This window comes from Emericellopsis atlantica (assembly GCF_019669845.1).
Source record: "Emericellopsis atlantica unplaced genomic scaffold F5Z01scaffold_67, whole genome shotgun sequence".
Classification (NCBI taxonomy): domain Eukaryota; kingdom Fungi; phylum Ascomycota; class Sordariomycetes; order Hypocreales; family Bionectriaceae; genus Emericellopsis; species Emericellopsis atlantica.
The window spans coordinates 1-27236 of NW_025764769.1; the positions used below are offsets into that span (position 1 = coordinate 1).

The window sequence follows — 27236 nt, forward strand, 5'->3', positions numbered from 1 at the left end:
CCGTAGGATTTGCACCAAAGCTAGCTGGATTTAAACGACATGCAGACTTAGCGCCTTTAGCGTCAACGCATAACTTTTGAACTCGTCCTCCGTACAATACCATAATTTTTATGGCGAATACTCATAAAATACGCGACACAAGAAGTGGGCCGAGAGCCGCGCGAATCGCGACGCGTTATCCTAGCTAGCACTCAATTTCTCTTTCGCGAGATTAACGTTATCTACTTATTGACGACCTACCACAACCACGGAGTAGTAAGAGGCACTGCGGTGAGCCGATACTTATTGACACGACGTGTAATTGAAGGGCTGCTAATGCTCCGTCCAAGGACCAGGATTTCCAGTCAGCGGGCCCGACGCGTCCACCACGCTCTGTGGCATTTCCAGCACCTCCTAGAACCGATTCTTCCGCGCCCGTCATGTCCCTCGACGAGATTCAGTATCCTCCAGGGTTTGGGCTCAAGGATGTCGTAGCATGGGGGAGCAGTGGACTTATTGTTCTCGACGCGGCCACGCAAACTGTCATTAAAACGCCATTCGATAACGAGTTTCGCGCATCAATCGATCGAGAACGGCTGATCTACGAGAGGCTCACCGAGCTCGGCGGACACGAAGGGTTGCTCCCCTACTACGGCAGTGTCGACGGAGGCGGATTACGTCTCGGATACGCTTCGAAACATGACTTGAGGTCTTTTCTTCAAGGAGAGAACTCTCTGGACCCAAGCTTGCGCCTCCGTTGGATGATTCAGCTTGCCGACACTCTCGCCTTTATTCACGATGCTGGCATTATTCACGGTGATCTCACGACGGCCAACATGTTCTTAGATGATAAACTCAACCTCAAGCTTGCTGATTTTGCGGATTCGTCGATTGACTCGGCACCTCTGCTCGTTTCTGTCACTGTCAGCCACGAGTACCCGGGTGATCTATTATCTACACAGGCAGATATCTTTGCATTCGGGTCTGCGATGTATGAACTCATAGCTGGAGAAAGGCAATACTCCTCATTAAGCGAGGTCGAAACCAGGATACGATATCAGAACAAAGAGTTCCCAGACATCACAGCTTTAGGCAGCTTGTGCCATATTATCAGAGCTTGCTGGGAAGGTAGCTACAGCAACAGCAAGGCTTTGGCTGAAGATCTCAAAGGTAAGCGGTTAAGTTACATTCCCCCAACTACATGTAACACATAAGGCATCTTGCGCGATGTGTTAGCACATTGTGCAGCCAGTCTGCAAGACACCAAATGTGCAAGTTGCCTCTAAGTAGTTTGTACCGAATAGCAATGCGCCACATGTTGGTGTTTCTCCACGGTGAACCCTGCGTTTTTCGTTTGAACTAAGGGTCTTACGAACTCGGTAGATACAGTCGCTTACACGCTTCAACATTGTTGAGGCATAGAATATTACACGCGAAGTAGCACAGATATCCTAGTTAATAAGTTTGCGATAAATGCCGAATACTTATCGTGATAAACATTTATGATTTATGTAATTATCGTCATGCTATTTCTCTATTTATTTCCCCCTCTATTGATCTAATTTTAGACGATATGTGGCGACCTCGAACGGGTGTAGGGTAATCTGAAACCTGCCACTATCGACGACGATTTCTTCCAGGACATCCTCAAGGATGTTTGTTTTGAACACCTTGGCCACAGGCAACGTCGTCTCGATGGTGCCCCGAGAAAGGCCACCCACAGCATCGTACACGCGCACAACTACACTCTTGCCTTTGCGCTTAGGCAAGTCGTCCAGCGACACGTCTTGGTCGTCCTCGCCTCGCTTAACCCAGTCCAGAACGAGATTGTCGTCGCCAGTCAGCGTGACAGGGGCCTTGGCCAGCGCACCCACCGAGCCAGAGCCAGCGGGCCCGAGGAGGCGCATCGGGTGATTGAAGTTGAACGCGGTCCGGACAGTCTCTGCGCCGAGGCCACCGCTGTGCGGCATGATGGCCCAGCGGATGCGGTGGCGTCCCATGTCGGCGTTGCCATCGGGCGCCTTGGGGGATCGCAGCAGCGAGAGGCGCATGACGTTGCCGACAGTCGCGAAGCCGTACTTGCTGTCGTTGAGGATGGACACGCCATAATTGTGCTCGGACAGGTCCGCGAACTTGTGGCAGCACACCTCGAACTTGGCCATGTCCCAGCTCGTGTTGTAGTGCGTGGGGCGTTTGATGACGCCGTACTGCGTCTCGTACGACGCCTCGGTGTTGCGCACCTGGACGGGGAACTCGACCTTGAGGAACTTCATGGTTTCGTGCCAGTCTACGTCGGCCTCGCACTCAATCAGGGACGGTTGATCGTCGCTGAGCGCTGCACTGAGCGAGATGGTCGTCCGCACAGAGCTGTGTTCGCTGATGTGCGTCTCTGTCACGAGGCTCGCGCGGTAGCCCTTGTCCTCATGGATGGTCGTCTTGGTGTTGTTGAGCTCCTCGCGCGTGTCGAGGTGGTAGACCTCTGCGTCCCAAGCCTGCCAATAGACAGGCATGTCGTTGAAGATGACGAACTGGTTCGCCTTGCCGGCGAGGACCTCGCGCTTGGCACGACGGTCATATACGGACGAGATGACGCCATTTTCCACCTTGACGGTGAGATGGTCGTTCTCGAGCTGGAAGACGCCATCCGACGTCTCTTTGATGGTGACAGCCTTAGTCTCGGACGAAGCCTCGAACGAGCTGACGGATAGGGCGTGACCCTCGCCAGAGGCCACGACGGCTTTGCCGTCCGAGACTTCAATGAGCACCCTCCTCGGCCAGGGGAGGGTGTTTATAGCAGTGGCTTCGTCAAGTTTGAGGTTGGCCACGTCGGACTGCTTGAGGCCAAGGGCAGCCAGGACGTTGGCGAGGAGGACCTGGCCTGTTGCTGTGGCTTTGGCGTAGATCTTGTCCGAATCGTCGTAACACATCTCAATGGCCGTGCCAGGGAGGCAGTCATGGAATTGACACAGCATGATGCCCTGCCAGATTTCGTCGAGCTCCTTCTTGGGGTACTGGTAGTTGCTGTCGTGGATCGAGGCGATTGTCGCCAGAAGCTCAATATCATGGAGGAAGATCTCGGCCTTGCGGTTCTGCAGCTTGGTGCGGGCTTGCGTGGTGTAGACACCGCGGTGCAATTCAAAGTAGAGCTCGCCGAACCAGGTGACGAGACTCGAGGACTTCGCCTCGAGGCGGTCGAAGAATTGGTCGACGGTCGCGCCAGAGTGGACGCGGGGAATGACACCTACCGTATCGGCCATGCCACGGAGGCGCCTGAGCTTCTCGAGGTGCTGCCAGGTCGGGCCGCCACCACCATCGCCTTTGCCAAACTAGAAGATGTCAGAGGGAGCAAGACCAAGCCAGAGAGCTAATGTTGACTTACGGCCATGAGTGCGGTGTTGTCCTGGTCCAGGGACTTGTGGTTGGAGATGCTCCTGGTGATGTCGCCTAGATTGCCCTCGGCTGTGTAGGTTTTGCAGGGGGGCATGTGGGTGAGAACCTGGCTACCATCGAGGGCGACCCTGTGGGATGTCTTGTGAGTCCAAGTGAACAGATCGACGCGAGCAGTAGGGACTCACCAGTTAAAGGTTGTATGAGGAAACTCATTGACACTGTTAAAGCAGGGCTTCTGCGTCATAAACCGTGTCATGCCGGCCAGCCGGCAAATCTGGGGGATCTGGCAGGAGAAGCCAAAGGTGTCAGGGAGCCAAGACGTCGTAGAGCGGAAGCCAAACTCGGCCTCGAAGAAGCGCTGTCCGTACAAGAACTGGCGAACGAGTGACTCTCCACAGGGCAGGTTGGTGTCGTGCTCGACCCAGGAGCCGCCAATGGGGTGGAACTGGCCCGACTTGATCTTCTCCTTGACGCGCTGCCAGCCGTAGGGGTAGATCTCCTTGAGCCATTTGAACTGCAGCCAGCTCAGTTAGTTGGTTGCCACGAGGTGAGAATGGCCACTATGAGTTGAGGTGAGCGGAGGGAGGCGCACCTGCTGAGCCTGCGAACAGGCAAAGTTGAGCTCTGGGTAGCGGTCCATCAGGTCGCACTGGTTCGACCACGAACGGACGACCTTGCGCTTGGTCTCGGCCCAGGGCCACAGCCAACACGTGTCAATGTGGCAGTGACCGATGGCGTAGACGGTCGGACGGCGGTCGAGGGCTGTCTCGTAGACGGCAGCCGAGTCGACCTGGTCTCCGAGGTACTCTGCGGCAATCTGGCGGCACTTGGTCAAGGACGCATCATCGCCCACCTTGAAGGCGTCGATGATGCGGCTGGCCACGTTCAGCGCCTCGTGCTGCTCCCATGTGTCCTCGGGGAGCTCTGTCGCGGCATCGTGGATGATGCTAAACTCGATGAGCAGCATGCGCGCGGGCAGATTGACGGCCACGAGCTCTGCCTGGGCGAGCTTGAAGTACTTGTCGTTGTCGGGAGGTTGGATTGAGTCGCCGCCTGCGTTGTTCTTGAAGATGGGCCGCCCGGGACCGTTGCCAAACATGCCATTGCAGGCCATCTCGAGGTAGATGGTGTGCCCCTTGCCGTCCTTGAAGGAAGCCGGGACAACCCACTCGACGCGTTCGCCGCGACCTGTGAGGCCCTGCAACGGTTCGCCTTGCGCTGTCCACACGGTGGCCTCGTTGCTGCAGTCCCAATGCAGCTCGACGTGTGCGTCGTCTGCTTGGAGGGCCTCTGGCAGCGTGAGCGTGCAGCGGAACCAATGCGTCGTCCACGAGGGGCCGAAGGACTCGCCTACTCGTGCCTCGCGGTACGTGTTGGATTCGGCTGTGGCTTCTGCAAAGGACGGGCGCGAGGTGTCCGGGGCGTCCCAGACCTGGAGCTGGACATGGGGCGCGCCACCAAACTTGACGTCGCTCTGGGCGGCCATGAGGTTGACCTTCTCCCACTGGCCAGGTGTGAAGAAGTTGACGAGGCGCTTCTTGTAGAGGGAGGTGATCTTCTTGCCGACGGGGACAGGCGCGCGGAGAGGGTAGGGCTGCGCTGTTGTCGCGACAGCCTGGTCGTGGCCGAGGCCATGGTGGTTAGATCCGTGAGAGCACATGGTGGCTTGAATCTACTGGCCTTAGAGACGGTTGGGGTAGAGAGTGAGGGGGGGGAGTGAGGAGGTGAAAGGAAAGAAGACTGGAATTGAAGCGGGAGACGCACGATTGAGGTCAGCAACTCAAGTGTCCAGTCTCGTCGGAGGAGGTTACCAGAGCTTACCGCGCTTAGCCTTGGACTCTTGGACTCTTGGACTCTTGGAGACGACGCGCCTCGTTCACCGCCGCCGGTTTCGCCGCACAAGGACGCATGTCGGTCGGCGAACCGCGCCGGCGAGCCTCCGATAGGTTGCCGTTTCTGGTAATTCAACAAGCGGCTGGATTCTGGAATCCCTCGCCTGCACGAATGCAGTAGTCGTCGGCGAGCCTTGTCCCCGTGACAGTGGCCAAGGGTCCCTGTCAACGCCCTTGGCGCCCAGCCTCTCGCCGCTGTTTACTCTAGCGAGGAACGAGACGCTCGACTGACTCGCACGTGGACTCGAGCCGAGCCTCACGGTCTCTATTTCTGAACCCCCTCTGGGAGCCCCGGCCCCCCATTGGCATTTCGGCGCGGGGAAGAATTACCCCACGCGTCGTAGCCGATTGGAATCCCCGTGATTGGGATGCCCTGCCCTCAATCAAGCGAGCAGTGGCGTCCTGACTCCTGAGTCCTGAACAAGGCTCGGGCTAAGTCCGGCCGACGTAGTCCGGGGTTCATTGCTTCGGCAGGGTCATGGGCCATGGCACGAGCATGGGGAGAAGGGCACTTGGGTTGCATCTTGGGACGTGAACCTGGGGCCCCAGGCAACCCCAATCCGGGATCTGGGGCCTCCAGCTTGCATGATGGAAATGGGCCTTGGCCCCCCTTTCTCGCGGTACATATCTTGCGCGAATTCCCATCCCTATCTCGCCCTTTTTGCTTCCTTTTCTTCTCTCCTCACCGACACTGACAAGTCGCTCAGCGTCGCCGTCTTGTTGCCTCAGACCCCTTCACAGTCGTCCAGCCCGTCTGTCCGTCCGTCATCTTCCATCCTCTTATCATCCACCACCATGGCCGCTGTCCAGGACCCGGCCAAGGTCGAGGCTGGCCCCCGCCCGTCCATCACGGGGAACGGCGTCCACAGGTCGCAGCATGACCTCGTCGAGGCTGCCGTGGCCGCAGCTGAGGCCGAAGCTCGTCTTCCTCGCAAGGAGCTCTTTAGGCGCTACCTGCCTGCCGCCATCTTCTCTACCTTGCTCTCCCTCGCCCTCGTCATGGAGGGCATGGATGTCGGTCTCATCAACAACTTCTTCGCCCACCCCAACTACCTGCAAAAGTTCGGTTGGCCCGATTCCGAGGGCAAGATGCACATCTCGACCACCTGGCAGAGTGCCATCGGTGCCGGTAATAACGTTGGCTCTCTCATCGGTCTGCTTCTGAACGGCTACCTCCAGAGCCGCTTCGGTTCTCGCAGGGTCTACATGGTAAGTGTCCACGTGCTGCAACGCGCGATGCTAGCAAGACGGCTGGCTGACTTTGAACTTTCTAGGGTGGCATGGTTGCCATGGGCTCTGCTATCTTCATCCTCTTCTTCTCCCAGAACGTCGAGATGCTCCTGGCCGGTAACATTATCTGCGGTATTCCCTGGGGCATGTTCCAAACCCTGTCGACCGCCTATGCCGCCGAGATCTGTCCTGCCGCCATGCGTGGGTATCTGACCGCTTGGGTATCCATGTGCTGGGGTGCTGGTTCCTTCCTGGCTACTGGTGTCCTCCGTGGCTCGTTGAACCTGCAAGGTGATGCCGGCTGGCGTCTGCCCTATGGCCTGCAGTGGGTTTGGGTGCCTCCTTTGCTGCTCGTTGGCTTTTTCGCCCCCGAATCGCCATGGTACCTTATTCGCCGCGGCAAGGTCGACCAAGCCGAAAAGTCTCTCCGCCGTCTCGCCCGCAAGGGCCACTACACCGAGGAGTCGATGGCTGAGACGATTGCCCTTATGAAGCATACGAACGAGATGGAAAGGCTCGAAGCCGCCAACGCCTCGTACAAGGACTGCTTTAACGGAGAGAACAAGAGACGTACGCTCATTGTTTGTATGGCTTGGGTCGTCCAGATGTTCAACGGCCAGTCCATCACACAGTATGCCGCCCTCATGCTCAAGGCTGTTGGCATGAGCACCGACGACGCCTTCAACTACAACATGGGTATCCAATCCGTCAATATTCTTGCCACGGGTATCGCCATTGCTCTCATGGGTAAGGTCGGCCGCCGTACCTTTTACCTGTTCGGCTCTGGTGGTATCGGCGCCTGTATGCTGGTCATTGGAATTCTGGGCTTCGCGACGCCCAAGGAGGTCCATGCTGTCCCCGTGGCCGCCTTCCTTATCATCGTGCAGTGCGTCTTCAAGGTCTCGTTGGGCCCCACCACCTATGTCATCGTTGGCGAGATGTCGTCGTCCCGCGTTCGCGCCCAGACTATTGTGCTTGGCCGTGGTCTGTATGTGTGCTGCGGTTTCATCGTGCAGCAGATCAACCCCCGCATGCTCAACTCCGACTCGACCGCCTGGAACTGGGGTGCTAAGACAGGCATGTTCTACTTTGGTTTCTGCTTCCTCTGGGTCCTCTGGAGCTTCTTCTTCCTTCCCGAGACCAAGGAGCGTACCTTTGCCGAGATTGATTATCTGTTCAAGAAGAAGACGCCCGCCCGCAAGTTCGCCACCACACCCGTCGATCGTGAGTCAAAACTCCTCGGACCCATTGCCCCAGATCACCTACTAACGTCCTTTAGTCTTCGAGTTTGCCGCCCCCTCGGACAAGTCCGCCGACACCTTTGGCCTCGACGAGCAGGTTGAGGAGATTACTGTGGGCGAGAACAAGCGCACTACTAGCTAGACGTGGGCTTCTGTTCTCAAACGCCTTACGCTGGCATGGTGGCTTGCTTTGTTCTTTGCGAGGACTGCTTGTGAATTTGGTTGGAACATAATGACAAGACAATTGTTCCCTTTCGCATCGATCCATGTTAATAATGTGCACTATGACTTTTATTGTGCATGCCGCATTGTGTGTTAGGTTGATGGGTGACAATCATACAAGCGCTCATGTAGGGATGTGTAAAGTGTCGGATGAATAACGGTATTGTCATGAGCTCCCCAGAGCACGCAGCTTGTCTAGCTGCTCCATGCCCTCGTCACGAGCGGCTAATCAAACCTCGAGCAAGATGAAGAGCTGGTCCAGGTTAACCAAAGTCGACTCTTCGCAGTGATGTTGCGAAAACAGACACGATATAGATGGGGAAGACGGCGGTTGGATCCAAGAAGAAGGAAGAATATAACGAGAATCTAGAGAGATAGAGTAGTAAACGGCACCCAACGCACTGATATGAGGGAAAAACAATCTCGTGAGCGACTTTACTGAACAAGTCAACTAATGTCCCGCGGGAGTTTGTCATCACTCGCGGGAATACGCTCTAGAGCCTGACCGTGCGCCACTCGCGCAGTAGTAGTCGATCCCGCGGGAACAGCTCTAGGTCAGGGCCCGGTAATCCACGTGGGGACCTCAATCACCTCGCAGCGAAAGAGCTACAAACCCGTGGCCAAGACGGCATATCGAAGCCGGCAGATTGTGCAGAGATCTGGCAGCAGACTTGGCAAACTGGTGCCAGCTTGGGGAGCGGGTGGCTTGGGAGAAAGTCAAGACGCACCGCAGGATGGGGAGACTCGACAAGACCTGTAAGTCAGGGAAGCGAAGGCGACTGCTGACGGTTTTGAACGCGTCCACGGGAGCGTTAATAGTCCACCTTTTTGGCTTTTTCTTTGGAGCAATACTCACCCTGCATCTTCCCCAATTGATCAGCCGACCCCATCGACTTCGTGCATGTTCGTGGGGAACCAGGGCAGAAGTTGGGGGAAAAATAATAAATTCAAGGACGCCAAGATCAAGATTTAAGTTTAGTAGCAGATGACGACTCATTGTCTCGGATAACCGGCACAGCAGACTGTCGTCCAGCGAGAGCGATTTCGTAGCGTGCGTAGTGTACAGACCCCAGTGTTCTTTGATCCCTTCTCCAAAGATCCCCTCAAACTTCGTTCCCGTCGACGTGGGGAAGTTATGGGGTTGGGGACTTGGGAATCCCATCACTGACAGTCTCTGACTCTCTGTCACCACTGCAAAGAATAAATATAACCATTGACGCGCCCTTCTCCCTCGGAACCCTTTGCTCGGGCTATCGGGCACCAGCATCAGTCTCCTATTACCTTCTTTGTCTACTACGACATACCACGTTCACAGACTTTGTTTTCACATTCAGGCGATATCCTTTGGCACTGTCACGTCGTCGTTAGCACGGGAGACAAACACCGCAAAAACCATCCAACCACGAACTCCGTCGCTCGACTTCAAAATGGCAGGCGGTGTCAAGAAGCCCGTCAACGTGTTCAACCTCGAACACACCGGGGAGCCTGCAGGCGTCTTCAACTGGCGGCTCTGGTTCGCTGTTGTGTCCTTTGGTCTGCTGGGTGCAGCCCGAGGCATTGACGAAGGTCTCATCAGTGGCGCCTTCAACTCCTTGGACTTCCAGGATGCCATCAACTACGACTCATACACTCTCAAGGAGAGGGCGAACATCAAGGCAAACGTTTCAGCAATGGTACAGATCGGCTCTGTGGGCGGTGCATTGATGTAAGTCTGACCTGCCTCCACGGCGTGTTATCCTCGCTCTGGTTCACATCAAGACACAAACAGTACCAGTGAACTTTACTAACGTGTGTTTGTGCCAGTGCTTTCATGATTTGTGATCGAATCGGTCGTATCTGGGGAGTCCGCGTCCTGTGCACCCTCTGGGCCATTGGCATCGCCATATTTATGGTTGGCGGTGTTGCCGGTAACCTAGGCGCCATCTATGCCGGCCGTTTCGTTGCTGGCCTCGGCATCGGACAGGCTTCAGTCATCGGCCCAGTCTACATTGCTGAAATCGCACCCGCCTCAGTTCGTGGTCTCTGCACCTGCTTCTTCTCTGGCGCCGTCTATCTCGGCATCGTACTCGCATACTTCACCAACTACGGGTGCCACTTGCACATCGCCAGCACAGATCACAACCAGTGGCTTGTCCCTACCAGCCTACACATCATGTTCTCTGGCGTTCTCTGCTCCCTCACCTTCTTCCAGGTGGAGAGCCCCCGTTATCTCATCAAGCAAGGAAAACGTGAGGCGGCTGCCCAGGTCATGGCTCGGCTGCGCCAGCAACCTGTCGACAGTGATTATATCATCCTGAGCATCAACGAGATTCAAGTCAGCCACGAACACGAGCTCGAGGCCACCGAGGGCATTGGCTGGACCGGAAAGCTCAAGGAACTTTTCTGCAACAAGAGCAACCTCTATCGTCTCTACATGTCTACTGCTGTGCAGATCTTGGCGCAGTGGTCTGGCGCAGGCTCAATCACCCTGTACGCGCCTGATCTCTTTGAGATCCTTGGTATCAGTGGCAGTTCCGAAGGGCTCTTGGTAACCGCTGTGTTCGGCATTGTCAAGCTCTGCTCGGCTGTTTGCTGCGCTCTCTTCTTGGTCGACTTTATTGGACGCAAGAAGGCCCTGATACTTGGTATTGCGCTCCAAGCCATTGCCATGATCTACGTGGCATCGTTCCTAACAGCTGTGCCAGAACTTGGGGTCGTCGATGGATTTATCCTACCCGCTTCCAAGCTTGCCGCCAGTCGTGGTGCTATTGCTATGATCTATATCTCCGGAGTCGGCTGGGCCCTTGGCTGGAATACCATGGCGTATATCCTGACGGCGGAGCTATTTCCTCTGCGCATTCGCGCCCTCGCTACGTCGTGGGTCATGGGTCTTCACTTTGCAGCGCAGTACGGAAATACCCGTGCAGTCCCGAACATGCTGCTGCCCCTTGCGAAAGGCGGAATCTCTCCTAGCGGAACCTTTTGGTGCTTTGCTGCGGTCACAACTTTTGGTGGAATCTGGGTTTGCTTCTCTGTTCCTGAGACTGGCGGCCGAAGCCTCGAGAGCATGGATCGGCTGTTTGACCTGCCGTGGTATAAGATTGGCCTCTATGGGAACAGGGATGCCGAGAGGCAAGATCAGGTCTTCAACGAGAAGGAGAGAGCTGCGGGCGAGGAATTGGGCCATGGCGAGCAGATTGAAAGGATTGAGGACGGGAAGCAAGTCGCTCAAACAGACCAGACTGTAATACTTACCTTACATTTGAGCTGACACGTCCCATCGGAATTTTCGGTGATGAGATCGACTCAATGGACTCGCCAGGGAGCGACAAGCAGTGTACAGGACCTTGTTCTTTGAGTACAACAGTTCGGGGTCTTCGAGACCAACCGCCGCCGTCCTACTGATGACGATGGAGACCGCAACTATCCCAGAAGCTGGACATGTTTCATTCAGCAGCCAATAATCTTCACTTGGCCATCAAGATTGTCGGCTGCTTCCGTTCCGGATCTTGGAAGGGCAGAAGTTTCCCGGCGAAGGATTGGGAGAGGTGGGAAAACGCCAGGCAATCCGCACGCTTGCCGGGTCTTTCAGAGGCACCGTTGTTGGCTTTCGGTCCCCGGGATACATGAATGGAGTCACCGTGGGGTGATCATCTCCATTTAATTTCGGACGATCGAAGCAGGGGTGGGCACGTCTTAGATCTAGAGACCGATGGCCAAGTTGAAGTGTCGACAGTGGCTCTGTCTGTTCTTCATCTACAAATTTCCCATGACAACTCTCTTTTTAGGAAAGCTGACTGCGAGAGTGACGCAGCCGCAACAGCCGCAGTCGAGGGACTGGGATAGGAGGCTTCGAGGTACTGTATTCCTAGAATCTAAAGAGTGTGTAGCCTCGAGACAGTTATTCGGAAGATCGCACGGCATGTAACCTCGTTAACGGCATCACAATTTAACCAGCTGCTGATTGATACCTTTACTTTGGCGTTCTTACAAAGCATAGATTCCTTGAAGACTGGATCATGTCTTGGTTAGAAAATATAGCACCACTCTCCCCGCTTCGCATCGACTAACGCCGTCGCTAATAACATACTTAAGATGGGGTTAGTATCGCCAAGCCGCAGTTATGGCTTGCCATTGCCACGCCTCGGAGATATTGATTGAGATCCCGATTGGTTGTCGCCGCGCTGTCTTAACAAGGGCGACACGGCCCTTCTTCGACGCATACTAGAGCAGGTTGAACCGTTGAAGTTGGTTGGCTGCGCCTCGCTTGAGTGAAATTAAGCTGCTGAAGTTGGATCTACGTAGTAGAAGATAGACAGCAGCCAGCGCCGCCCTATCTCCGTCACATGGTCACACAACCCCGGTCCTCCGCCGGGTGCGGCGGCGGGTATAACGGCGAAGCGGGACCGGCGAAACCCGGTAAACACGGGAATTACAGAGAGCGCCTGGGCCGTCTAGGGGACTAGAGGCTCAACACTACCCTACGGACAGTAAATCAACATGCTTATTAGAGAGAGGCGCAGGAGCAGCGGCAGTTCCTTTTGAATTTGGCTTTCTGTAAGCTCCGACATTGACATCCAGGATTAGAAGACCTGGCTTATCCAACTTATCCAGTCACCGCAAAGACTTCCCCAGCAGAATGAGACTCATTATCAGACCGGACGACAAGTCCTCTTGTGCATACGTGGCGGGCTATATCCTGGGTATGGTTCCATGATGCTTCCTTCCCCTTCTATACCAATTGAGACCTCTATCAGTGTCTAATAACGCTCAGATCGTATTCGCACGTTCGAGCCTACCCTAGAAAAGCCGTTCGTACTTGGGCTCCCGACAGGAAGTAGCCCAACCGCAGTGTATGAGATCCTGGCCTCAGAATACAAAGCCGGTCGCATCTCGTTTGAGAATGTCATTACATTTAACATGGTGGGTCCTGAGAAGAATAGCTATCGTCCTTAAATGCTAATTGCGACGTCAACTAGGATGAGTACATTGGCATTCCCCAAAATCATCCTCAATCATACCACAGCTTCATGTTCAAACATTTCTTCTCACATGTGAATATCAAACCCGAGAATTTGCACATTCTCGACGGCAATGCACCAAATCTTGACGAGGAATGTACACAGTACGAAGCCAAGATCAAGGCAGCCGGCGGCATCGAGCTCTTTTTGGGCGGCGTAGGCCCTGACGGACACATCGCCTTCAATGAGCCTGGGTCCAGTCTGGCATCTCGTACAAGGGTCAAGACACTGGCTATGGACACGATTCGCGCCAATGCGCGCTTTTTTGGCGGTGATGTCTCTAAGGTGCCTCAGATGGCGCTGACGGTGGGTGTGCAGACAGTTATGGAGGTTCGTTACCACACAGCCGCCGTCTCATGTCGACGACAAACCGACGCTAATATTGTGCAGGCCAAGGAAGTTGTGATTATCGCCAACGGTGCCTCCAAGGCTGTGGCATTGCAAAAGACTGTCGAGGGCGGCGTCAATCACATGTGGACCCTCTCCTGCCTTCAACTTCACCCCTATTCCATGATTGTCGCAGACGAAGACGCTTCACTGGAGCTACAGGTCAAGACTGTCAAGGTAAGACGGCATATGCAGTATCATGTCCCCGTAGCTGACCGTTGTTTGTTCCAGTATTTCAAGAGTATCGAGAAAGTTGGCCTTGGACGGGGCTTTGAGCAGAAGCTTCCCTTGAAGCTCCGGACATGGTCGCTCGCTAGCCCACCTCGGACTCCAGACCTCAAGTCATCGGGTCCAACCGGGGCGGACGATCATGTCGTCGAGCTTACTCCTGACAGTATGTCGTCGCGCATAGGGCCATGGCCCCAGACATAGTTGGGCGGGACCGTAACCATAAGTTGGACGCGGCAAGTCGACTTTTTCTCTTTTTATTATCCTGCAACGTCGAAGACTGGCACATGGGGGCGTACTTTGAGATAGTTCGGGCGAATTGAGTTATGGATTGTATTCAGGACATGGCTGTGTGTTGCATTGTTCCGTCCAAGAAGGACATGTCCAAGCCCACATCTAGACTCGACTGATTGAATATGTACCAAGACGTGTCAAAAGTACCATCTGGCTCGAAGCTCATGGCGTCGCCAAACTGCGGGGTTGTGAGTCCCTGAAGCTTCGTTTCCAGACGATTCGCCAGGAGTCCGTGAAGATTGCAGCTGTGCTCATGGGCTTCCTGAAGCCGCCCTAGATGGACCCTGACGTGCTCTAGATCTATCACACCAAAGTTAGCTAGACTCTAACATCAAGGTGGTCATGTCTTACCGTCAGGCTCCCCCACTCCACCGTCAACGCCTTGGATGACTATTAGTGCCGCCCACGTGATAATTATGAGGTCAAAATTGGACCAGATGGATGTGTCCAGGAGTTGAAGCCGGACAGCTGCGCGGGCCGAAACAAGAAGCTCGTGCTGCTCCTTGGGCGTCGTATTGGAGAAGAGATCGCTGCCACGGGCTGGAAGATATATGGAGAGGACTAGAACGCGGTGTAGCACGTACTGCCGGAACGTCAGGTTGCTTTGGTCGCTTGCCTCCTCATTGCGCGCGCCAAACTCTACCAGCCAGTCGTCGAGCTGCCGGGCCCAATCCCGGATGACAGCCGCGTCAACGCCGCTGAACGTGGTAGAATCGGACGTGACGGGGTGGTCGCTGGTGAAGGATGCCCAGATAGTCGGGAGCCTGCGTCCCGTGAAGTGTGTGAGACCCGTGTGCATCATGCGCGACAGCCTGTAAAGCTGATCCTGCTGCGAGATGCGGAGACGAGGAAAGGGTGCCTCTATAGGAATCACGGGGCACGAGAGGTGAATTGAGGCGTGCTCTAGATCGACAATCTGTGCGGCTGGTCAGGCATCCTTGCTTTCACGAGACATAACAGGAATTCCGCTCAGACTTACTTGAAGGCCAGTGAAGAGCCTTTGCCACTCTAGCGATCTCTCATCTATGTGTGGCGGGCAGTGCTCAAGGATCAGCCGGTAGGCGACAGAGATCCATATCCCCGTCTCCTTGATGACGCCCTCCCGAAGAAGACCGGCAAGGATGATGCCGAGGATCGTCTGGAAAGCCCACTCCTCGGCTGCCCCCGGGTCCTTTGGCACCTTTCCTATCTCGCTGGCGGGCATACATAGCTGCGAGATTGCGTTACACAGGACAGTGAAGTACTCGGAAGCATGCACAACTACATGCTCCGAGCCTCTCATGCTCGAGCAGTACAGCATCGCTGCCAACATCAGCGGGGTTGGCGATGAGAATGTTTGTTTGCTGGGGAGAAAGTGCAGCCCAAGCATGGTGTCGTGGAAACTACACGTAAGTGAAGTCACAGTCAGCATGGGAAAAGTGACTCCTTCTGATGGAATGTTGCATACCTGAGCCACAGTTGCTTGACAAGGCGTTCTTCCCACAATGTCGACCCAGTGCCGGTAGAGCAGCTGTGCTTCAATACCTGTATGGCAGGCCACAAGGGCCGAAGGGAGGAGTCTTCAGTCTCCGGGCTTTCGAACATGGTTCCGTCATGCGCTTCGGCTGAGGGTCCGTTATCCTCGAAGGCTGTTAACCCAACATGGTGCTCAAGTCTCTGCAACCGGCGAAAGATGGCCTCGCTCAAATGCGGCAGCCTTTCAGCTCGGTGGCAGCTGTCGCCAGGTGTGTGGCCTTCCGTGTACGCAGCAGCCTACGGTCCAGTGTTATTTATCAGTTGTTACATCTCGACGGAGGCATTCGGTTATATCATCCGGGCCAGGGGGGTTCGTACATTGGCTCGAGGTACAAACACGCATGGCGCCCCAGTTCTCAAACACCTTCGGCATGACGGGCCCTGATCGATCCTGCATTTCATCTACGCAATTTCGGTCAGGTTAATTAAATATGATGAGCGCCTCTGCATCTTCAAGCAGACCTTCTGACGTCGGCAGTTGACTGGTGGGCCTCACTGTCAGTGTCTGGACTCTGGACCTGTTACCGCTCCGGAATGGAGTAAACCCCGGGTGGTCTCACCGCAAGCTTTCCGGGCCTTTGCCGAGACTTGTGCCTCCAAAGCAGGTCTCAGTGTAGACGCATCCTGATCGCCGGTTCGCTGGGGCAGAGATGCCATGGCTCAGTATGGTGGTGCTGGTCGCGTGTCGAAGGATGTGGGGGAGTGGCCGGTAATCTCCAGGGAAGACTTCTTTCTTGCCGGTTCGCCGGGTCGTCCGGCCTTTTAGGGGAGAATGACCAGTGGCCTTTGATAAGGCTGACTCGCGGGGCCGATAGTGAGGCCACATCGGGTCATCATTGGCCGAAGCTAGGGCTCGAACTATCGCCGATCCGGGCCGGGTTTGCCGGACAATTTGCCTAGGTAGGAAGGAGAAGGACTGTAGGTCAGTAAACGAAGTCAATCGTCGGACGCATAGCAAGATAGAAGTTATTGCCGGGGCTTGAAGGGAGACTATGGTGTGGTGCAAACATCTCGATAAGTCATCCTCCAAAGCGCGACCAGGTCATTGCGTGGCTGCTGGCCGCTTTCATTTTGCGGCACACTATCATGTCTATCGCCAAGCTTCAGTCCAGGGCCGATTCCCTGGAGCACTTGGATCCCATGGACAGAGCCAAAGCAGTCGCCAGGGAATTCCATGTATCATCTGAGACTATCGAAACAGGCACTGGCCACTTCGTCAAACAGCTCAGTAAGTCAGTCCGTTCGTCATACTCGCAATGCAGCGGTAACCTGACCATTTCTGCAGGTGAGGGCCTGCTAGCCGATGGAACAACTCTGCTGCAAGTCCCGTCCTACGTGACCAACCTTCCTAATGGCACAGAGAAGGGCGTATGTCTGGCGATTGATTTGGGGGGAACCAACTTGCGAGTTTGCTCCGTCGAACTGCACGGCGACTCTACTCACACTCTCACTCAGTCCAAGGCAGCAGTGCCAGCGGCATTGATGACAGCAAAGACATACAGAGACCTGTTTGGCTTCATTGCAAGACATACAGAAGCTTTCATGGAGGAGCACATGCCGGGTACCCTGGACTCGTGGCGACGTATTGTCAAGGATGGCCAGGTCACCGACGAGCTCCGTCGACAACGTCTCCATCCTTTGGGCTTCACTTTCAGCTTCACATTCGACCAGCATGCCATTGACAAGGGCAGGCTGATGTACTGGACAAAGGCGTTCAACATCGATGACGCCGTTGGCCGCGATCCTTGCGCCATGCTCCAAGAAGCGCTTGATGAGCTACATTTGCCCCTTCTGGTGACGGCCCTCGTCAATGATACAGTAGGGACACTGGCGGCGCGAGCCTATGCCTCGCCCGGTCGCTCAGAGACCTTGCTTGGTGCAATATTTGGCACAGGGACCAACGGTGCCTATGTCGAAAAGATGACCAACATAAAAAAGTTGCATTCGCAGCCTGGGTTCGCGGACCCTGGACAGGCCGCGTTCATGGTGCTCAACACGGAATGGGGTGGTTTTGACAAGGAGTTGTCCGTTTTGCCGACCACCAAATACGACGAGACACTCGACCGAGCCTCTGTCAATCCAAGAGACCAGCACTACGAGAAGCGCATCTCTGGACTCTACCTGGGCGAGCTGCTCCGGCGAGTCATCTTAGCGGAGATGCAATCCCCCACGCCTTGTTTCAGCTTGTCTGCTCAATCACATTCGCGGCTGCACATACCTTACTCTATCGACAGCTCGTTTCTGTCCGTTATTATTGGGGACCAAAGCCCTACCCTTGAACGCGCTCGGGAAGAGATCAGCAAGGTTCTCAGCGTCAGACAGGTGTCTGTGTCTGATGCCGCGGCATTGCAAGTCATAGCTGAAGCCATAGGAAGGAGGGCGGCGAGACTCTCAGCGATTGCCATTGCTGGCGTCGTAGTCCAGTCAGGACGACTCGGCAGTACTACGCTCATGATGGGAGCTTCTCAGCGGATGGTGCTAACGCGGCCCTCATTTTTGGTGCGGCTTTGGTCAGATTGCCGGATGGCTCTCGGCGCTTTCGTGAGCTGCGTTCATCATTCCTTCCACCCTGAGAGGGTCAAGTCCGACTCCGTAAGTCAAGAGGCGTCGTCAGATCTAAGCTACAACAGCGACAAAGGCAAAGAGTATGTCTCTCAAGAGATGGACATTATTGACATTGGAGTTGACGGTTCGCTGTTCGAATTCTTCCCTGGATTTGAGGGCCATATTCGAACTGCACTGAGAGAGATTCCAGCCATAGGGCCCCTTGGTGAAGAGAGGATACAGATGGGCACTGCGCCCGATGGAAGTGGTGTGGGTGCGGCGTTGATTGCGTGGGCATCTAGAAAGCCATAATGCGAAATAATACACACAAGATTCCCCATGATTCAATAACAAAGCTAAAACCAGTCGAAAGTGGTTGTTTCGCGACTTCATGTTGTCATTGCCTTGGTGTCTGCTCAAGGCAGCGCGCACGCCTCAACTGCCAGCAACGCCTTTTCTCATGCGAAACACGCACAGCCGTACCCCGCGTCAGGGTCATGGCGATGACTAGTGCTCATGGGGAAACCTATTCAGGAATCAGGGTATTGAATGTGTGGCAATTGGGGGCACAGAGCCACAGACCTGTTTCTCCCCCGCATCGTGTCATTTGGCGATACAGCAGCTATCAGACCGGACCGGGTTTGCCGGTTGCTCCTTCAGGTGTCAAGTCGCGTGTTATCCTGCCCTTCCCCATTCACCTGCGATAGGGGTCTGGGGTGCAGTGGATGCGTATCCACCATAGCGTCGACCTACCTCATTATCTTGGTGGGCGAGCTCACGCGACGATAAGCTAAGGGTGCCGAAGACCCGGTCGGCGAACCGGCAAATTGTCGAACAACTTGATGAATGTCGCTGTTCATTCATTGACTCGGCGTGGAGTATAACTCTTCCCATTCGGCCCTTTCATCCATCGCTGGAAGACACCACCGATTCAAACCCAGCGTTACACACCTCTCCTACGCAAAGTTCAAGATGAGTTTCCCCGAAGGCAACATCAACACGGCGCCTAGCTCCAAGAGGAGCATGGAAGTCTCCGGTACAAAGGAGATTGTCAACGCTGACGAGCTCCGGCTCGCGCAGATGGGTAAGTGCATACCTAATCCAACAGGGCATTCATGGCAGAATCACCATCGAGTCCGTTCCCTAGGGCTAACTGAGTCAAAGGTCACACGCAAGAGCTCAAACGCCATTTCAGTACTCTAAGCTTGGTCGGGCTTGCTTCCACCACAACCATCTCTTGGACGGGACTAGGCTTGGGGCTCATCACCGAAATTGGTGCTGGTGGCCCTGGGGCCGTCATCTACGGCTTCATCCTCGTGACGACTTTGCAATGCTTCCTTGGTGCCTCGCTGGCTGAGTTCGTGTCTTCATATCCTACCGAGGGAGGCATGTATCACTGGATTGCGGCTGTGGCGCCAAGGAAGGCCACCGGTCCTTTGAGCTTCTTCACTGGCTGGTTCAGTGTCCTTGGCTGTATGAACCCACCCGATAATCAAGGTGGCTACAGAGTCACTGACACATCTTAGGGATTTTTACAACTGCTTCCACGAACATCATCTACGCCCAGATCTTCATGGCGCTGATTGCACTCTACCACGAGAACTTCGAGATCCAAACCTGGCAGACGTTTGTCGTGTATCAGGGGCTCAACCTGATCACGGCCAGCGTGGTCATGTTCGGTAACCGAGTCATCCCTGCCTTGAACAAGTTTTCCCTGTTCTATCTCCAAATTGGATGGCTTGTGGTCCTGATCACGGTAGCCGCCTGCGCCCCTTCGCACCGAAGCACCGAGTTTGTCTTCAGAACGTGGATCAACAACACCGGCTGGGAGAACCAGGTCATTTGCTTCATCACTGGCCTCGTTAACCCTCTATACAGTCTTGGCGGTCTCGATGGTGTCACCCACATCACCGAGGAGATGCCCAACGTAAGTCGCGGCACCTTGTCCCAGGCTGGAACAGCGCAATTAGAATAGTGATTGACAGTTTCACAGCCATCCCGCAATGCGCCTCTGGCCATTGCCATCACCCTGAGCATCGCTTTCTGCACGGGCCTGACCTACCTCATCACCCTCATGTTCTCCATCCAGGACTTTGACGGCCTCACCGGGAACAACACTGGCTTGCCACTCGCCGAGCTCTTTCGCCAAGTGACGCAGCATGCAGGAGGGGCTTTTGGGCTGACTTTTATCCTTTTCATCGCTCTGGGGCCCTGCGTTGTTAGCTCACAGCTGAGCACAGGCCGCGTGTTCTGGGCTTTCTCTCGCGATGGCGCCATGCCATTCTCTAAGATGTGAGCATTATTCTTCTGACTGCTTGGTGGCAGGTTCGTACTGACGCTTCAACTAGCTGGTCCGAAGTGAGCCCTCGCTTCCAGATACCGCTAAACTCGCACATCGCAGTGACCACCATCGTCGGGCTTCTCGGGTGTCTCTACCTCGGATCATCCACTGCCTTCAACTCACTGCTTGGGACCGCCGTGACGATCAACAACATGTCCTACATGGTCCCTATTCTGACGAACCTGCTCACCGGCCGCCGCAACATGTATCGAGGCGTCTTTCATATGGGCAGCACCATTGGGCCAATCGTTAACACCGTCACTGTCTGCTGGCTGGCGTTTGCCATCACATTCTTCTCATTTCCCTACGTTAAGCCCGTCACACCGGAGAACATGAACTACACTTGTGTCGTTGTTGGAGGGCTCACTATCTTGCTGTCGGGCTGGTGGTTTAAGGTGGGCTCTGACTATACGCAAACTATGCTCAAGGCTAGGGAGGAGTAGGCAGCAGAAAGCAAGCAACAATTATCAGTATTCATACTTGAGATATCATCTAATAATCGATCTAGCTTCGTGTTTGTTTTGAATTAGGTAGAAGGGTATTAAACGTGGTATAATATATTCGCTTATATACGTTGTTTCTATATTATAAATACCAGCAACCGGTGCATAGTCTTTTATAACTGTAATACTTATTAATGTTCTACTAGTTGAGTCTAGAACCGTTAAATCTATGATAGAATAAGTTAAAGTTAACTTTGTACCCGATGTAGCACGAGACCATATACACCATTTCACCCTTGTAGCTTTGCAGAAGCCATAGAAACTACTTATTTTGTTACTAGAGAGGACGAGCTATTCCGGCTAGTTCTGAGATGTGCTTGAAGCCTAACGCGCATTCGTTACCTTCTTGAATACCTGTGTAATGACATATGCATTCGCATACTGCCTTCTATCCTCCTCATTTAGCCCCTGGTGGGATGATAGGTGCAAGGGTCCTAGAAGCTCTAGTAAGTGTAAAGCATTGCTAGCTAGCATAGCGAAGGCCTGATAATCCTGTGTTTCCCGTGCATAGACAGCCATTGCTTGGAGTGCTTGTACTGCGAGCAAATTTGATCTCTGTAAGATGAGTTCAGGTAGAACAGCCACCGCATTTCGATAGAAGCTGCACGGGAATGCTCTAAGTGTTTGTTCCGAGCCAGGGGCTATTTTAACCCGTAATGCAAGGGCGAGGATAGCGTTCACCATCGCCCATCTTGCGGGGTCGCCAGCGTGGTCGACAAGGCTTAGAGCGTATTGCGCTTCAAGGAGGGCAACGAACTTCGGCTTATCAATGATCTGATACTCTGACATCACGTCGTCGAAGGCGTTTGCCGTCAGCCGTTTTGATATCAGGATAGGAAATAGAGGCGTGGGCCGGTGTCCAGTGGCATCGTCACTAATACGCTCCTTTAGATATTTGAAGTTCTTGTCGTACACATCAGGATGCAAGAAGCCAGTGAAGATTGGCACAGGTGCCCTTGGGTTGCCATGTAGTACTGTCGCGCTTTCTGGTAGCATTGGCCGTTCATTAATCACCTCTGCAGGGACTAAATCACCGGTCTCTTGGGATGTCTCTTGAACGCCCTCAAATGCCCTCTTTCTGATACTGTTAGGATAATAAAGATGATCTTAAGATAGGTAGACTTACTTCTTTGCCGGTCCACGGGTCTTGCGGGTAGCTGGGTAGTTGCAATTGACACCGTTCGTCTTGCAGGACGAGCACTCAGGTGTCCCACCATCACATCGGGCCTTTCGCGCTCTGCACCGAATGCATGCCTATTGATTATTAGCGTCTAGGTACATCGAAGACTGGATGGCTTGTGAAATAGCACACCAAGAAAGTCCGTCCCGACTTGGGCGGATCAGCTGATTGTTCCATTCTTCCAGCAATTGCAGCAGTACGGATATAGGAAATAAGAGTCGCCGCAGAGGAGTTTCGCTTGGTAGTCACCCGCTGCCCCGATTCGCCTTTTCGCTAGCAGTGGGGAAGTGGTAACAGGCCGAGGTTGAAAGGATAGCCGCGTGGAAGCTGTAGTGACAAACAGACAGACCGTCGTCGTCAGCACCGGATATATATTTATATCCGCCCGTTAAACTGGTCACTAGACCCACACTAAGGGCGGAGCTTCCTTGCTTACACAGCGGGGCTTATTAGCTGGGGCGACTTTTAGCCGACAGCGGAAGCAATTATACATCCGCTTCTATTTCTACTTATAAAGCAAAGCAGGTGAGGGGGCAGACAATGCCATGATTTTTAATTCAGAAGCCAGATTTCAATTAGTATGAAGACCCTTGCAGGATTTAATATTGCATCTATAAAAGACAGTATAGCTCACAATTATATCAAGCATAGGCGGTCGTGTTTCCCAGCCTTCTCCGACAAGTTCCTCATCCTCAGTGCGTTCTTATTTCTCTTCTTCATCGCTTAGAAGTTGAGCGCTGTTACAATTTCTATACGCAGCAAGAATGTCGCTTTCTAGTCACGGAAACAGCGTTCTCGATGTCAATCCGTTACCCGACGCAGACGAGGTATTCTCTGTGAACGGGTCAGATTGGCTGTGGGCTGTTACAGCCATTCACATTGTCGCATTTGTATGCCATTACACTCTGTCTTTACGCATTAGGGCTTAAACTGATAACATTCCTATAGCTCAGTATGACAACTCTCTGTTTCACAGTCCACGAAAGCAAGAGAGTTTTCCACTACCTCTTCACCGTTTCGCTTCTTGTTGGTGCCATCACCTACTACGCACAAGCCGCCAACTTTGGATGGAGTATTGTGCAGCAGGCCGACAACCTCGATAATGGTGTTATGCGACAGATGTTCTACGCAAAATACATCTACTGGGCTGTCTCTTTCCCGTCCACTTCATTGGCTCTTGGCCTTCTCTCTGGTATCTCCTGGAATACTATTCTCTGCAACATAGCCATCACGTGGATCTGGGTAGCTACATACCTGATCGCAGCATACACCCCGACGGACTATAAGTGGGGGTTTTTCGTGTTTGGCACATTCGCCCTTATTATTCTCGTTCTCAGTACTATTAACGAGTGCCGCGAGGAGGCACAGAGGATTGGAATTGGGCGGGACTATGCCATCCTGGCATCGTGGGCAAGCTTCCTTTGGCTACTCTACCCTGTTGCTTTTGGTCTCAGCGACGGGGGAAACCTTATTGGCGTCACTGCTAGCTTCATCTTCATAGGCGTCCTGGACATCTTGATGCTGGGCTTCTGCTTCGTTCTGCTAGTTATATCGCGCCGGTGGGACTGGCATCGATTGAGTCTGGACTTCAGCGAATTCCGTGGTTCTGGCGAATTTCGAAATTCCAACATCAACGCAGGCTCGCCGTCTAATGCGGTTGCTGACGGTACCGTGTAGGGCTTTTAGGAGGCGGGGGCTAAGTCTAGGATAAGCTTAGCTTGTCTATTTGGGTTATCTTACCTTGACTACTTGTGCGCCTTCTGGCTGGAGGGAGGAGGACCTGGTCCTCTATTAAAGAAGTGTGGCTTCAGGGATTACAGGTCTTAAGAAGAAGGAGAAATGCCTGTCTTTAAATAATTATATTAGGCTGGGAATATTAGGAGAGTACTTTAGCGTCTTATGTATCACAGTATATTCGCCACACTTGCTAATGCTTTAATTCGGGATTACCTTAGAAGACGGCTCGCAGATATAATCTACATGCGCCTAGGTAAATCTGCGTCTTTATTATCCTTCTTAATTTAGTTCCACTACCGACGTCTGTCCTAGGAATTACTGAAGCTAATCTATTATTTTAAGACTAATTACCCGCCTGCGTACCGAGAAATTCGTAAAAAGAGCGAACTTATTAATCCCTAATACCTATTTATTACGTCGCTAGCCTTAGTAACGACTAATTTTATATAGGAAATAAGTTAACGCTAGTATAATATAGTTAAAATAACGATTAGTTTAAAGGGTAGTAATAATTAATAGTTCAATAATTTAGTAAATCTAAAGTAATTTATAAAATAAAAATATATTTAAAGAGAAAATAATAACTAACTAAAAAAATAAGACGGCTTCTAGACCGCCGGAAATAGTAGGTTTAGCCACCGAACCCGGTGGCGCGCAAGCCACGAATCTAGCGCTACTTTAAGCGTTCTCGCCTAGGACGTGGTCTTTACGCCTCGCTCAGGTACCCGCCCGTACCGAGCAACGTACTATCGCAGGCAGTGGGCCTAACCCGCCTCGATTAATCTCATAAGCCTTCTTCGCTTAATACCCCGTTATATCTACTGCCTAAGCGCTTAAAAATAACTCCTATGCTTACCTATAAAGTACCGTGCTCGTACTTTAACTACGCTCACAGACTCTTTAACTTTATACTAAGATAAGTCGTACTATTTTTACTTTCTTATTATATTTAGCTAACCCACGCTATTTAAGAGCTCCTCTAAAAAAGTCACGAGTATAGATAACTAGGACTCCTCTTCTTCGCTTAGCGATAAGGAGGAGTCTATATTTTCTAAAAAAGAAGAGAAGTATTTAGCTAATAACAATATGTGACGTTCGGGTCTAGACTAGCTACCGGGTAGATAGAATAGAAGTCGGGTTTGAACTAAGTATACTAGGATGTCGTTGACTTGAGCGGTCGGGTCATAGTCTATGTGCGAGATAATGGATCTTACGTAGACAATTATATTAATAGCTAAGGAGCTGGGTAGAGACTGACTATAGTGAAGCTAGGCTTCCTATATACTAAGTGAATGTTATGTAGTCGACGATAGTCGACTGTTGTTTACGAGCGCCTTTATAGTATAGTCGACTGTAGTCGCTAGTCGCCTATAGTCGTCTACTATGCGTGGTGTGCGGGTGTCGTATAATAGGCGGAAAAAGTAGGGGGGCACGTGAGAGGCGCATGCGGTCGCATGCCGGGTCGTAATATGATGTCTCCCCTTCCGAGATTCTGTCCTAGAATTAATCAAAACCCGTTAGTCGTCCTTCGTAAGTCGTGCTCGGCAACTTCTTCCTTCTATCATGCCTGACCGTGTGCAGAAACGCCGTACTACTTATAAAGAAATCAACGATTCTTGTCGCGCCGCGTTGATCGAGGCCGTTCATTTTAACGGAGACGATAGCAAGATGCCCTGCACCCGTTACTACCGTGCGAAGCGCGTTTGTCGCATAAGCGACGATTCTCGTCGTTGCATCGCGTGCATTGGTGCGCGGAAGGTCTGTGATAGTAATAGTATGGCGTCGCATCGTGTGTTCTTGCTTCGTTTACGTGGTGTATGCGTGCTAACCGTGCGTAGTAACACGTGTTGTCGGAGAATAAAAGAAAGTGGAGGCGGATTTAGAAAAGTCCGATAAGGAATTGCAGGAGTTATTGGCTCGTCGGGCTCGGTTATAGCGCTAGCGTGACTCCTTGCGCAAGCGTACTTCTAAGCTCGTGGCGCGCGGTATGAGGGATCTTGATAAGGAGGATAGTATTCGTTCCTAGGAGGAGGCCATCCTTAAGGAGCAGCAAGTGGTTAGTCGTGCTCAAGAGTTAGGGGCCTTTAGGATCATCGATTAGTCCGCAATGCCCGATATATTTACCTTTGATAATACTATCGTAACAGGGGGCGGTAGTTCTTAAGGTGCTTAGCGGGTTCCTATGTATTTTCGTTACTTACGTAGCCTTTCTATTTAATAAGGTATTTGACTTCTCCGTCTATTGTTTGTTTATCGACGATCCGTTCTAGTTCGTAGAGTTCTTCGAGAACTTCTAGTTCGTAGTTTGTTTTTGCGTTTTGCGGTGCCTTTTTAAGTAGTGAAATGTGAAAAACTAGGTGTATCTTCATACTTAAGGGTAGTAAAAGTTTATAGTTAGTGTCTAAGATAACTTCGTTAATTTTGAATAGTCTAAGTTTTTTATGATCGAGCTTCGGTAAAGGTCGAGTTATTATAAAATTTTTGCGTAGTAGGTAGACTATATCTCCCCTCCGAAAGATCGGTCCCTTCGATCTTTTCTAATTATAGTACTTCGACATTCGTATACGTACGAATTCGAGCTATTTCTTTATGTATTTATATAGTGAGCGTAATTAATCTGCTTTAAGCATAGCTTTTTTAGCAAGAGGTCTATCCCTTAGTGTTTTATTGCCGAACTCGGGTTCGTATCCGTAGTTCGCGTAGAATGGTGAGATTTTAGTTGATTCCGTAGGTGCGCTATTATAGGCGAGTTAGGCGAGTAGTAACTTCGAGACCTAATCGTCTTGCTTATAGTTAATATAGCACCGTAAGTACTATTCCAATATCTAATTTAATCTTTCTGTCTATCTATCCGTTTATGGGTAGTAAGCTATGCTAAGCTTGTGTTTGGTCCTAAGCTAAGCTATTAATACTTGCTAAAACTTCGAGGTAAATATCGTTCCTCGATCCGAAATAATTTCTTCCGGAAGGCCGTAGTTGGCCACGATATATTTAAGTATTGTATATGCGAGTGTTTCTACATCCGTTGCTTCTTAGTATAGTAGGAAATATCCGAATTTGCTTATCCGGTCCGTGATAACGAATATACTGTCGTATTCGACGTTAGATCCTGGTTCCTTAGATTTAGGTAGCTTCGTAATATAATCGAAGGCTATCGATTCCTATGGCTTTGAAGGCACTAGTAGTGGCTTTAATTCTCCGTATAGCTTATGCCGTGCAGCCTTGCTGCGCGCATAATCTTCATATTGTCCGATAATACATGCGACGTCTGCCTTAATTCCTTGGTAGTCGTACGTTCGTCGTATTCGTTTAAGAGTCTTTCTAACTCCTTGATATCCTACCGTGGGATGCGCATAAATATTAATTAAGATTTTATCGCGTAGCGGCGGTAGTATCTAGAGTAGTCTATTCCTAGTGGGTCCTTTTCCTGTTTCTATCGCGCAGTCGTTAGGTATTTCTTTTTCATATTTTAATACCTATTCTAATATTTTATCGTAGTATATAGTATCTACTTCCACTCTAAATATAAGAAGGTTAAGTACTATTTATATGT

General features: G+C 52.4%; 10 protein-coding genes across 10 annotated transcripts; 7 read left to right on the forward strand and 3 right to left on the reverse strand.

The window, feature by feature from the left end:
- The first annotated feature begins 84 nt into the window (after positions 1-84).
- Positions 85-1470, forward strand: F5Z01DRAFT_669137 (kinase-like domain-containing protein). Its single transcript, XM_046264404.1, has 2 exons — positions 85-270; positions 336-1470. The coding sequence occupies exon 2, from the start codon at positions 420-422 to the stop codon at positions 1191-1193; it is 774 nt and encodes a 257-aa protein (XP_046113375.1). The 5' UTR covers positions 85-270; positions 336-419; the 3' UTR covers positions 1194-1470.
- A 13-nt stretch (positions 1471-1483) lies between these two features.
- On the reverse strand, positions 1484-5029 carry F5Z01DRAFT_732294 (alpha-mannosidase; the record flags this gene model as incomplete). The annotated part of the gene is made up of 4 exons (XM_046266718.1): positions 1484-3305; positions 3359-3497; positions 3555-3883; positions 3962-5029. The coding sequence occupies 4 exons, from the start codon at positions 5027-5029 to the stop codon at positions 1530-1532; spliced, it is 3312 nt and encodes a 1103-aa protein (XP_046113376.1). The 3' UTR covers positions 1484-1529.
- A 1027-nt stretch (positions 5030-6056) lies between these two features.
- F5Z01DRAFT_684575 (alpha-glucosides permease MPH2/3) lies at positions 6057-7874 on the forward strand (the record flags this gene model as incomplete). The annotated part of the gene is made up of 3 exons (XM_046265941.1): positions 6057-6470; positions 6536-7715; positions 7771-7874. The coding sequence occupies 3 exons, from the start codon at positions 6057-6059 to the stop codon at positions 7872-7874; spliced, it is 1698 nt and encodes a 565-aa protein (XP_046113377.1).
- Positions 7875-9381: 1507 nt separating this feature from the next.
- On the forward strand, positions 9382-11204 carry F5Z01DRAFT_697848 (MFS quinate transporter; the record flags this gene model as incomplete). Its single annotated transcript, XM_046266336.1, has 2 exons — positions 9382-9659; positions 9758-11204. The coding sequence occupies 2 exons, from the start codon at positions 9382-9384 to the stop codon at positions 11202-11204; spliced, it is 1725 nt and encodes a 574-aa protein (XP_046113378.1).
- Positions 11205-12572: 1368 nt separating this feature from the next.
- On the forward strand, positions 12573-13773 carry F5Z01DRAFT_631692 (glucosamine-6-phosphate deaminase; the record flags this gene model as incomplete). The annotated part of the gene is made up of 5 exons (XM_046261808.1): positions 12573-12636; positions 12708-12856; positions 12913-13284; positions 13345-13518; positions 13573-13773. 5 exons carry the CDS (start codon positions 12573-12575, stop codon positions 13771-13773), a joined length of 960 nt encoding a protein of 319 aa, XP_046113379.1.
- A 133-nt stretch (positions 13774-13906) lies between these two features.
- F5Z01DRAFT_678655 (uncharacterized protein) lies at positions 13907-15751 on the reverse strand (the record flags this gene model as incomplete). Its single annotated transcript, XM_046265463.1, has 5 exons — positions 13907-14163; positions 14215-14779; positions 14843-15245; positions 15311-15615; positions 15716-15751. 5 exons carry the CDS (start codon positions 15749-15751, stop codon positions 13907-13909), a joined length of 1566 nt encoding a protein of 521 aa, XP_046113380.1.
- A 450-nt stretch (positions 15752-16201) lies between these two features.
- Positions 16202-18290, forward strand: F5Z01DRAFT_715976 (glucokinase). Its single transcript, XM_046266524.1, has 2 exons — positions 16202-16606; positions 16664-18290. The coding sequence occupies exons 1-2, from the start codon at positions 16465-16467 to the stop codon at positions 18232-18234; spliced, it is 1713 nt and encodes a 570-aa protein (XP_046113381.1). The 5' UTR covers positions 16202-16464; the 3' UTR covers positions 18235-18290.
- A 233-nt stretch (positions 18291-18523) lies between these two features.
- F5Z01DRAFT_496130 (choline transport protein) lies at positions 18524-20827 on the forward strand. Its single transcript, XM_046260244.1, has 5 exons — positions 18524-19006; positions 19087-19395; positions 19449-19849; positions 19916-20214; positions 20271-20827. The coding sequence occupies exons 1-5, from the start codon at positions 18895-18897 to the stop codon at positions 20704-20706; spliced, it is 1557 nt and encodes a 518-aa protein (XP_046113382.1). The 5' UTR covers positions 18524-18894; the 3' UTR covers positions 20707-20827.
- Positions 20828-20926: 99 nt separating this feature from the next.
- F5Z01DRAFT_496139 (uncharacterized protein) lies at positions 20927-22065 on the reverse strand. Its single transcript, XM_046260245.1, has 2 exons — positions 21893-22065; positions 20927-21844 (listed from the first exon to the last, which is right to left on the reverse strand). Exon 2 carries the CDS (start codon positions 21760-21762, stop codon positions 21091-21093), a length of 672 nt encoding a protein of 223 aa, XP_046113383.1. The 5' UTR covers positions 21763-21844; positions 21893-22065; the 3' UTR covers positions 20927-21090.
- Positions 22066-22539: 474 nt separating this feature from the next.
- On the forward strand, positions 22540-23856 carry F5Z01DRAFT_669173 (uncharacterized protein). The gene is made up of 2 exons (XM_046264405.1): positions 22540-22836; positions 22895-23856. Exons 1-2 carry the CDS (start codon positions 22711-22713, stop codon positions 23621-23623), a joined length of 855 nt encoding a protein of 284 aa, XP_046113384.1. The 5' UTR covers positions 22540-22710; the 3' UTR covers positions 23624-23856.
- Positions 23857-27236: the final 3380 nt, after the last annotated feature.